Source organism: Zingiber officinale, chromosome 5A (genome assembly GCF_018446385.1).
Source record: "Zingiber officinale cultivar Zhangliang chromosome 5A, Zo_v1.1, whole genome shotgun sequence".
Lineage (NCBI taxonomy): Eukaryota > Viridiplantae > Streptophyta > Magnoliopsida > Zingiberales > Zingiberaceae > Zingiber > Zingiber officinale.
Window position 1 is genome coordinate 811055 of NC_055994.1, and position 11256 is coordinate 822310.

The following is an 11256-nucleotide window of genomic DNA, read 5'->3' on the forward strand; positions in this document are numbered from 1 at the left end:
GACAGGCAATCAAATCAAATGATGAAAATTCTACATTTTATTTTGCCATATACAAAATGCAGCGCTTAGCTGCAGATATCCAGGTGACGAACGACGATGAAGCATGAATCTTCCATTTACGCCCACTGTGCATGATCTGCAGTCGCACAGAGCAAGGTAACAGGTAAAGCTTCGATGATTCCGGCTTGTGATTTCACCACTTCAGACGCTGATTGCCTCCTCTCCGTCGCTGAACTTCAGGAACGCCCTAGATTTACAGAAATCCATGAGGTAGTAAACGGCGACCCCCCCGGCGGTCATCCCGGCGCAGAGGGCGTACACCTTCCACCCGGCGATGGCCATGACGAAGAGGAGGAAGGCGGAGGGGACCAAGCAGAGGATGACGAGGAAGGGGAAAGAGAGGGGGACGCGGTAGGGGCGCTTGAGGTCGGGCTGCTTGCGGCGGAGCCAGAGGAAGGCGGCGAACTCCATGAGCATGCCGAGGGCGTAGAGGAAGTTGGCGGAGTTGATGATGTCGTTGAAGGTCATGAAGGAGAGGCCGAGGGTGATGAGGGAGGAGGTGAGGATGCCGACCCAGGGCGTGCGGAACCACTTGGCTCGGGACGCGTAGGCGCGCGGCAGCAGGCCGAGGTCCGCCATCCCCAGCAGCTGGAACGCGCTCGAGCTCAGCTGCGCCTCGTACAGCCCCACCGCCGACAGCACCGCCCCGACCTCGATCCAGTACTTGAGCCACCTCCCCGCGATCATCTCTGCATCAAATCCATCACTTTCACCCGGTAAGTAACAGCTTGCCCTACCATTTTTTTTCTTTCAATTATTCAAATTAATTAATATTTTTTTATTATTAAAAATTCTACCAATATAATATTTTTCCTAAGATTCTCCCAACGAAAATTTGCTGGAAAATTACAAATCTAATTGACTTGGAAGCTGGCTAGTCAATGAGCTTTCCAATTCCATTATTTTCTTATAGTCAAAATTGAACCAACCACAACACTAGCGACAATAAAAAGCGGGCAAGGTCAAACTAAAGATACCCGAACGAATTGCAACCATCCACGTCACCGAATTAAAAGAAAAAAATAGGCTCACATTTATTGCCCGTCACCTTCACAAGATTCACAATTCTACTAATAAAATAAATAATATAAATAATTAAATGAGTAAGTAAAGAAATAATAAAAAAAATCGTTCAAGCAGATCACGAGGTCAATTTATAATTAAAAAAAAATTAGCTAAAATTAATATAGAAGATAGTAATAAACAACAACTGGTTTCCTGACTGTTTCCACGGTGTTTAGAACCAAAAGCAGCGGTCGAATTTGGAAAACCGGTTCGGCCTGCTCCTTGCGGTTCGGCAATGGGCCGGGTTACGATGTGGCGTGGAGACTGAGAAAAGAGAGGAGATAGAGATTAAGGCGTCGATCGTTTACCTGCCAGATCGGCGTAGTAACCGCCGCCCCAGGCCTCCTGCGGGGCGTCCACCGCCCCGATGCCGGCCATCAGCGGGAGAAGGTAGCCGATCGCCGTCATCAGCCCCGCCGCGAGCAGGGCGGTGGGGAAGGTCCTCTCCGGGCGCTCAACCTCGCCGGCCATGGTGCTCGCGCTGTCCCAGAAGTTGAGGTTCCAGAACAGCGTGTTGAAGAAGAGGCGCCAGTCGTTGTGCCTCCCTCGCACCAGCCACCGGCGCGGACGGATCCGCGGCACCGCGATCGCCGTCATCACCACGAACGGCGCCAGCGACGCCGCCCCGAGCGCCACCGCGGTGTACCCCACGATGGTCAGCCCGGTGTAGTTGAGGAAGGACAGCGCCAGGTTCATCCCCGCCAGCGTCGCGTACCGCGGCCCCCCGTCGCCGACGGCCGGCACCACCTTGGCGAGGTACTCGACGCAGAGCGCCGGGAAGGCGGCGCTGTTGATGACGCCGCAGAGGAACTTCCAGGTGCCCATCAGGGACCCGCAAAAGGGGCCAAAGGCACGAGCGGCCCAGAGGACGAAGCCGCCGTTGCCGGGGATGGCGGTGGCCAGCTCGGCGGTGACCAGCGACTCCGGGACGCTCCAGATGAAGGGGAAGATGAGGAATCCAAGCAGGGCGTAGAGCGCTCCCGCAGCCTGCACCGCCGGCTCAGATCCGTAGGGCCCTCCGGCGACCTCGAAGTAGATGAGGAAGATGAGGGGGACAAGAGTCAGTTTGTTTGGATTCCCACCAGCGGCGGGACGGGCGGAGGGCCCTCCGGCGACATCGATGGACGACTCCATCTTTTCCGGAGATTTGTTAGATTGAAAAGCGCCGCCTCTGCCTCCGTCTCCGGCATCTCCCTTATGGGACTGTTGTTGTATCTCTCGAGCCATGGCGAAGGCCAGAAGACTGAAAATGGATGGAAATCAAAGATGGAGGACGGCATTCACCACATGCTTATTTAACCTGGGCCATAATAAAATCAAATTATGACAGAAAGGAGGATAATTTATTAATTGTGAGGATATAATTATTTCGCTGCAAAATTAGCAATGATTCTGATCCAGCTGCACCAATGATTCCTCTTATATAAAAATTATAAAAATATATATACGGCAAATTGCGGTAAGGTTTTAAAAATTATGTACTCTAATTTTAAAATTATTAAATCAGATACTCAATACCATTTTTATCCTGAATTTAATTTCATGTCATTTAAACTATTTAGATTTTAGGTACGCCATTTACATATTTTAGAAACTTAGCTAACTGATTCGTTAATTTGCCAAGATCCACAAATTTATTGTTTTGTATTAGTAAACATAATTCTCGTCTTTTTATTTATAATGTAATAAAAATACCTTTTAATCCAACATTTGTCGGCATATAGACTAGTCCAAGAAATTTGTTTTTTTGGCTAACAATATCACATTTCTTTATCTTTTCTTCGTTTCATATGCTCCAAATCTTCACTGATTGGAGGCAACGCTTTGACCTTTCTTTAATTCGGTAGATCCACCAACCATTGTTAACCCTTTTTTTTTATTATTATTATTAATTTATTCGTAGAAAATATCGAGATTTTTATCCCGTGGAACTTGTTATAAATTGGCATTTTAAACAATATATTACTGAACATTTTTCATAAGCCACACAAGCGGCCGGATTATTTATTATTTACTTACGTAGATAATATACAAATATAAGAAGCGAAAACATATATCTACAACCTCGCCGACCGCAATTGCACCTTAATTTCCATCGGTCATGACTCGTGGTCGCTGCTCGGAGCTCCGCCGGCGAGCACGACGCGTTCGCCGTCTCTTATCAGCCTCACGTCGTCAATCTCCATGCCGTCCTCAGTCAGCACTTTGCATGCGGCGAAGCCGAACTTCTTAGACCCGACGTCCAGCAGCTCCCGCATCGAGCTGGGCAGCAGCACGAGCTTCGTCGCTTTGCCCCGCTCCGGGCAGATGATGGTCACTCGCGCCGGCGGCGTGCTCGCTCGATTGTTCACGCTCCTCCCTCCGTCAGGAAGTATCGGTCTCGGAGGGCCGCCGGGGAGCGGAGAGAGCTGGTTTCCCTGGTGCTTCCCCCGCCTGCCGACGCTATTGGCAGCCGAAATGACCCCGAATAGCGAGTTTTGGAAGTTGGCCCGGCGCATGCGCTCGGCCTTCTCCCTCCCGTGTTCACGCAACGACGACTGGATCTCCTCGGCCGCCGCTTGTGGCATGACGGGCTCGCTGCTGAACCGCCTCGCCGGTGCTGGGACCGGCACTTGGGAGGAGAAGTAATCGTAGCCTTTCACGGACTCAAACAGAGCCTTGATCTCATCATGGCCCTGCTGGTCCGCCAGGCGCCTGGGAGTCCATCCGTGGTCGTCGGCGGCATCCACATTCCCCCCGTGGCGGAGCAGGAAGTCCACCGCGGCCAGATTCCCATCGCAGACGGCACGATGGAGCGCTGTCGTGCCGTCCCTCTTCGCCGCCGTCACGTCCCCTCCATAACCGACAAAAGCTTCGAGAACATCCATGTCGCTCTGTTCTACGGCCGTGCAGGCAAAGTGGCCCATGTCACCGGCCGACAGCTCCGCCCCGTTGTCCCTCAGCACCTTCACCACTTCATCGTGCTTACCGAGCATGGCCTCCCACAAGGGAACGCTCCCCTCAGAATCTGCACGCCATTTACAAAACAAACATAAGCGCAAAGCTTTTAAAGCTCAAGAACAAGCTTGCACTGCACCCACCTCTGCTGTTGGGATCTGCATTATAATCCAGCAAGAGACGAACACAATGCTCGCTTCCTTTCGAAGCTGCTATGTGCTATGAACATATATACATCAAAAAGAAACAAAGTGGAATTAGAATTCCTCGTTCCAGATGAGATCCTTGAAATCCACAGGTCACACAAGTAGAGAATGCAAACCAGTGCTGTGTGCCCGTTGTTATCTGATTCATTCGGGTCCAAGCCTCTTCTCAGAAGTTGATGGAGCAAGAAGTCGTCTCCTCTGAGTATGGCAAAACACAGCGTGAGGGGCAAGTCCAATCGACCCCGAATCAGCATGTTTTCAATCTCTCTCTGGAGCCCTTCCATCAGAGGATCATCCTGTTGCTCTTTCAGGTACTGTAAGAGACAAGATCGTTAATGGATGGAAGTATTTTCTCACAATAGTAGAAGTGATGTGTGTGTGTGTATGTACCTGCAGCAGGTTACTGATGATTACTGTTCCGTCGGCGACATTCGACTGAACGATGCCAAGGAACACTGTCCGGTTTAATCGCAGCAGCTGGCACAATGACTTTGTTCGCACTGTCAAAAACTGTGGTCTATAACAAAGAACGCCCATCTCTCCAAGGAGATCTCCTTTCTTTGCAGTCCTAACAATCTGCAGAATTCACAAGAATCAATCTACTATCAATCCAATTCCCTTCTTTTCCTTTCAAGCAGTGCAGAGGGGAAAAGACAACTTGCCTCGTCTGATCCATTCCTGTGATCTATTAGCTCCTGCAAAATAAGTTAGTGCATCAGCTTTAAGAGAAGAAAATTTTTAGATCTATCAAACTAAAGTTTAGGACTGGTGATTGTTAGAAAGAATAGGCTACTTGGTCTTGTATTTTCCTATCCAATTTCCTTTGTCATTCCCTAACAAGGATGCCTCTTCCTTTAACTGTGGAACCTATCTTTCCTCCCTCCCTTTTTCACCTTTTTCTCCATCATGTTCTTCTTCACCTCCTAACAGGAGATCCGACTCTCCCTCATGTTTCAGCTGAAAGAAGGAATTCTTCTCGGCCATTGAACAATCATCTACAGCACATGCTGCACAAAAGAAAACGACACCATCGCCTTAATATTATAGCAGCTGTAACAACATGCTAGTTACTCTAGAACTCCTCCAGTTCATCATGAGTGTCTACAACCACTTCCATTTCTAATTCTGCTTTCGTGGTAAAATCTAAGGCTGCCTAGTTACTTGATTCAAATGCATCCTCGCACATGAAAGGTAATCACAAATTATTTTATGTTCTTCAACTTTCCACCTTAGCACTTATTTCTATAACCAATGGTTCTCATATTCTAATTGGAGGACTAGGCTCTTACATGCCTAAGAGAAGAAGTATATATACAAAACCTCAATAGTTTGTTGCTTAAAAGGAGAGCAGTATGATATACAAATTGAAATAATTTCTGGATGTCTAAAGCAATCTTTTAGAGCATGATTTGATAAATTTAGCTTTGCTCTCCTTCAGCTTAAAATGATCAGAAATGTCTTCGATCATTCACTATTTTATCTTATCTCTCTTGCTGGAAAAGTGTATTCACCTTATTGTTGTGTAAGCTATCATCAAACTAGTGATGATTGATCACGAGGCTAAAAGCCTATTGTCATCTATACTTCCAACCCAGGTTCTAAGTAAATTGAGATATTTTCTTAGCATATAGGTAGGAAGACATTTACCTCTCCCTGCAAAAATATGTATCTGATGTGCTCAAGGAACTGAGATATTGGAAGTTAAGCCAATTGATATCCTTACAGATTCAAATGTCAAATTAATGTACAGACAGAAGGAGCCATTGATTGATAGAAATGTGCAAAAGACTTGCTGAAAATTGAACTACCTCACACTATACTCTTCAAGAGCAGGGACATCAATTCTTTAAGGCTTCAAGTCATGATGATTTGAAGGCAAAGAATTGTGTGTATCTAAAGAGTGCTCTAATAAAAAAAATCTTGTTTGGAAATCAATGTAACGTTCAAATTATGGGCAAGTTCTCCTATGAATAGCAGGTTTCACCCTTGCATCCTTTTGGGAGGCAATCTAATTTGATAAATGAGCAAAAAGAGATACTATAGTCAGATTGAATGCAAAGGCAAAGAACACTATTAATACATACTGCATGTAAGCTTCTCTAGGTTAAGCAGAAAGTGATCGAGTTCAGATGTGCTCCTAAAGGACCAACAAAGTTATATAATGTCAAGAGAGTTACCATAAACAACCTCCATCTCTTTTCTACAAGAGGAAAAATCATATAGAGATCAATTGTCGCTTAGTTAGAGTGAAAGCTATATATAATGGGTACTTTCCTAAGCGACAACTTGGTAACATGAAAAAAAAACAAGATGATGTATAGAGCAATCATACACAACTCTAAGATGATGTGGACAAGTGACAATCAAATAATGATCTGTATTATAAATAGTCTAGTGTATATGAACACACTAAACATATTGAAGATCATAGCCACCACCCGTGCCACAATTATGTCCAAAAAGATCAGCTAGTCTAATTCCCAAATTTTAAATTAGTTAGTTTTTCTAGAATTTGTAAATACACATTTACATGGATTGTATTCTTATTTCATATAACAAACAAACAAAAAAAATCCAGATTTTCACTGAGATGATGAAAAACTTGGTAATTTTTTTAGGTTATGTGAAAAAATAGAATTCTCGTGTGGAAACTCTCTTTTACCGCTGTGCCAGTCACTAGTATGTAAAAGTCTGTAGGCGCTTCGTTCTGCAAGATCACATCTTCCCTGGGTGGATAATACTCGGCTTTCATCTCAGATACCTTCAAATATACAAAAGATGAGATACTGAGGTGAGAGAACTATGTTGTGATATTCTGTCTGGCAAAATCTGGAGTTAGAAAATTCTAATAATTACCAGTTGGAATAGCAGGTCATTAGATACTCCATGGAACAAGTAGACACTTTGAACCAGTGAGTAAAACAGATAGTGAGTAATGCTGGATCTGATGGCTTTGGGAAGAGCATCCAGTGTCTCTTGCTGTTGGAGGCCTTCTGAGTCAGTCCTGAACTTCAAACTGAGATGTGAGATCATTTGTTCTTGTAAGCGTTCTGGAAGCTGATTTCTTTGTGCAAACCCCGTGGCTGCTTGGATTGTATCCCTCTGCAATGATCAGTACATATCTTTAATGCTATAAAAGTAAAACAAGAGTAAATATTGGTTGCAAGTACAACTTGCTGCCATCTGAATGGAATGATCAAGTTTTGCATTGCGAAACTTACATATCTTCTAGTTCTGCTAGTTCCATGAACTACCAAATTGGTCATATTTCCAATTAAATAGGCTGTTAGTCCAAGGTTAAAGAGCATGTAGAAAATGTCAAAAATCATCTCTCCTGTATTTTCAGCATGCAAGTCTCCATAACCAACGGTTGTAAGGGTGGTGATTGACCAGTACATCGAGGTCACATAGCGGATCCACAAGCCTCGCTCGTGGAAATCTGGCATAGAAGCACCGATCCAAGTCCTGCTTGGATTATGATACCTTGCAGCGAGAAGATAATAGAAGCACCCAGCACAGTGCACAGCAAATAGAGTCACCTATGAGATTGTTATGAAATGACAGTATCAGCCGAAGTATCAACTGCAAAAGGTAAGTGAATGCACAAATTAATGGTAAAGAATAAAGATCCTTACACAAATAAGTTTTGCACATCGAACCCAAAAGTAGTTGAAGTGCCTATCTTTCTCTAGTCTGGTAAATGAAAAATGAAGTGTGTGGAATTAGTTGGAAGGCAATAATATCTTCCCTCAGGGAACACAAAAAGCATTCACATAGTTATTTAAGATGCATACCTTGCAAATAGTGCACTAACTCTTCTGAGACGCCAGAGACGGAGCATGTTGAAGAATCCATAAGAGCGGAGCTTATGAGGCAACAATTTGCGTGCAAGTTCGGAAGGGATAGTGGAAGCAACATCAAGAACAAACCAACTGGTCAAATATTTCCATGCTATTAGCTTAGGATCGTCAACGAGCAGATAAGTTGTTCTATCAAGGTAGGCCAAAAAGAAGGTTAAAATGATGTCAATGGCAAAGAAGGCGTTGACGATATTGTCCACCAGGGCAAGAGTTCCCTTCGCATGCCCAAGGAATCCAAATTCGAATGGAGAAACCCAAGCAGAATAGACAACGAGAACAATCAAGAAAATCTCCCATGCCCTGTGACAGAAATTCAAACATCAGAAATGTCTGCAATACAAAAGTCTCCAATCAATTATCTCTTGGATGTAGTATTCATGAATAGGACGGCTGAGGGTTTCTTATTTCCAGACAAGGATAATAAATTGTCATGAAAGAAAGAAAAGTAAAAGCAAAATTACCCCAACAAAAGATTTAGACAACGTAAACCCTGATGCTTTTATATATGAAAAACAAAAAAAGCCTTTTAGAACCGAGAAAAAAATAGAGACGAGGATTAAAGAAGTTTATATCCAATGGAAGAGTAGAAAATCAATATTTACGCATCTGAAAAATTGCACCTTGAAGACTAGGATCCTTAGCTCGAAGTCCTAAATCTTTCTCACAATACCTTCACTAAATTATACAGATTAGGAGTTAGGAGAGAATACAACTCTTTTCAAAAAAATAATAATCATAATAATAATAAAGGGTAAAAAGTTATTCAAAGAGAATCCCACATCAAATCTATCACCGAAGTTCCACAAGGAATATCGATCCAGAACAAAGTTCGGATTTTTCAAGGGTTCATGACCAAAAAAAAAGGGTTTACATGCAAGAGGGAAAAAATCTGAACAAAAGGAAGGCGAAGAACAAGAGAAAAAACCCCACAAGCTTTCCATCCAGAGCAAATCCCACAGCCCACAATCTCCAACGGAAAAAAAGGAGTTAGCCCTAGTAACGGCAGAGGGAATAGAACACCAGACCTGTATCGCCGATCGTAAGGGGAAACGATGAACCTCCGGAGCTTGACCCTGCGGTTGCTCCTGGCCCCGAGGGAGGGGAGAATCCCGGTGGAGAGGCTGTAATGGCTGCCGTCCCGCGAGATCTCCTTCTCCGCCTCGATGCCGCACATCATTGCCAACGGCATGTTGAACACCTTCGCCGTATCCGCCATAGTCGCCAATTCACGTTATCTACACCCACACTCCCTCTCTCCAACCGCTCCCTTTCCGGATTCAAAGCATCACAACTCACAAGAATCTCGATTGGCGATGGCGGCCGCCGAGGCGTGAGCAAGAGCGGAGAAAGCGGCAACAGCAAGACGGCCCGTTGTAACTTCTTCTCGTCCATATTTATAACGGCATGATCTGTCTGTCACATTCACTCCTGTTTTAATCTTCCCTCACCTTTTTTTTAATTAATTAATTTTATTATTATTTTTAATTTTGTTTAGTAGCTAATATTGTTTTCAAGTCCTCGAATATTTTTGAAATATCAAAATGAATAACTATAAAAAGAGTTGAACTATTATTTAAATTTAAAGAAGTGAAGCGTGATAATTTTTGACAAGTTCATTTTAAATTTCAAATAGGACTTAATTATCTCAACTTAAACACATATTATATATATATATATATATATATATATATATATATATATGAGAAGGTCAATAGTCTTGTCGAGATAAAAGTCAAAATCTGGATGGATCAACTTAATCGCTTTCAGTTAAACTATTCAAGACGAGAAAGGTAACTACTCAATTCGGATAAACCAAGATCCCCCGACGAGAAGGGTAACTATTTGGTTCGGATAAACCAAGATCCCCAACTCCATTCGACCGCGCCAACTCAACGTCATACTCAACTCTATTTAATATTTAAAATAATACTTAATTATCTAGACTTAAGCTCATTATATTTGATACCGAGAGTAAATCGAGAGTTTGTAATAAAAAAGGTCAATAGTCCTATCGCAATAGAGGTCAAAGTCCGGATGGATCAACCCAATTGCTTCTAGTCAAGCTATCTGAGATAAGAAGGATGACCATTCAGTTTAGATAAACCAAGCTCTCCAGATCCATTTAACCCGCCAACTTAACGTTATGCTCAACTCCATTTAAAATTTAAAATGACTTAATTACCTAAACTTAAGCTCATGATATTGGTAGAAGGAGTGAATTAGGAGTTTCCACGTGTACTGAAAAGGTCAATAGTCCTATTGACATAGAAGTCAAAATCTGAATGGGTCAACCTGATCGCTTCTAGTCGAGTCATTCAAGATGAGAAGGGTGACCATTCAGTTCAAATTAACCAAGATTCCCGGCTCCATTCGGTCCCGTGAACTCAACGTCATGCTCAACTCCATTTAAAATTTAAAATAAGACTTAATTACCTAAACTTAAGCTCATTATATATGATACAGGGAGTAAATCGGGAGTTTCCACGTGTCGAACGTCAATAGTTCTGTTGAGATGAAGGTCAAAGTCTGAATGGGTCAACCTAATCACTTCCAATCGGGCTATTCAAGACGAGAAAGGTGACCATCCCCCAGTTTGAATAAACCAAGATCCCTAGCTCTATTCGGCCCCACCAACTCAACGTCCTGCTCAGCTTCCTTCGGCCTCATCGACTCAATGTCTTGCTAGCTTCATTCGACCCCGCCAACCCTACGGCCTACTCATCTTTACCAATCTGACAAGCTTATGTCATTCGGCTCATTTTTACTGACTCGATTCGATCCTCTTTTATTTAACGGGTTAGACTCTTTGATCCAACTAATTCTATATCTTATGAGGTTGTGCCAACATTTGAATTCACGCAACATGTGAGATAACTACGATGATACAGATAAAAAGTACGAGTGACATGACCGTATAATATGACGGATATATGACAATATAATGTTTTCCCTATATGACACAATGTCCAATTAATGATGAGAGAATGTCATTTCAATAGTGTTATAAAAAGGAGTCCGCATCTGCAGGCCAAGGTACACATATGCAAATACACGTGCAAATATACATTCACTCGTCTACTATCCATTTTCTCCATTCCTTCACCAGAAATCTTATTTGAATGTCGAAG

At 43.4% G+C, this 11256-nt stretch overlaps 2 protein-coding genes across 2 annotated transcripts; both read right to left on the reverse strand.

The window, feature by feature from the left end:
• Positions 1-9: 9 nt before the first annotated feature.
• Positions 10-2420, reverse strand: LOC121979216 (probable polyamine transporter At3g13620). Its single transcript, XM_042531165.1, has 2 exons — positions 1434-2420; positions 10-749 (listed from the first exon to the last, which is right to left on the reverse strand). Exons 1-2 carry the CDS (start codon positions 2350-2352, stop codon positions 202-204), a joined length of 1467 nt encoding a protein of 488 aa, XP_042387099.1. The 5' UTR covers positions 2353-2420; the 3' UTR covers positions 10-201.
• A 637-nt stretch (positions 2421-3057) lies between these two features.
• Positions 3058-9494, reverse strand: LOC121979218 (potassium channel AKT1-like). Its single transcript, XM_042531169.1, has 11 exons — positions 9154-9494; positions 8063-8428; positions 7904-7961; positions 7490-7807; positions 7125-7370; positions 6931-7029; positions 4931-4963; positions 4659-4844; positions 4385-4582; positions 4206-4281; positions 3058-4132 (listed from the first exon to the last, which is right to left on the reverse strand). The coding sequence occupies exons 1-11, from the start codon at positions 9342-9344 to the stop codon at positions 3225-3227; spliced, it is 2679 nt and encodes an 892-aa protein (XP_042387103.1). The 5' UTR covers positions 9345-9494; the 3' UTR covers positions 3058-3224.
• Positions 9495-11256: the final 1762 nt, after the last annotated feature.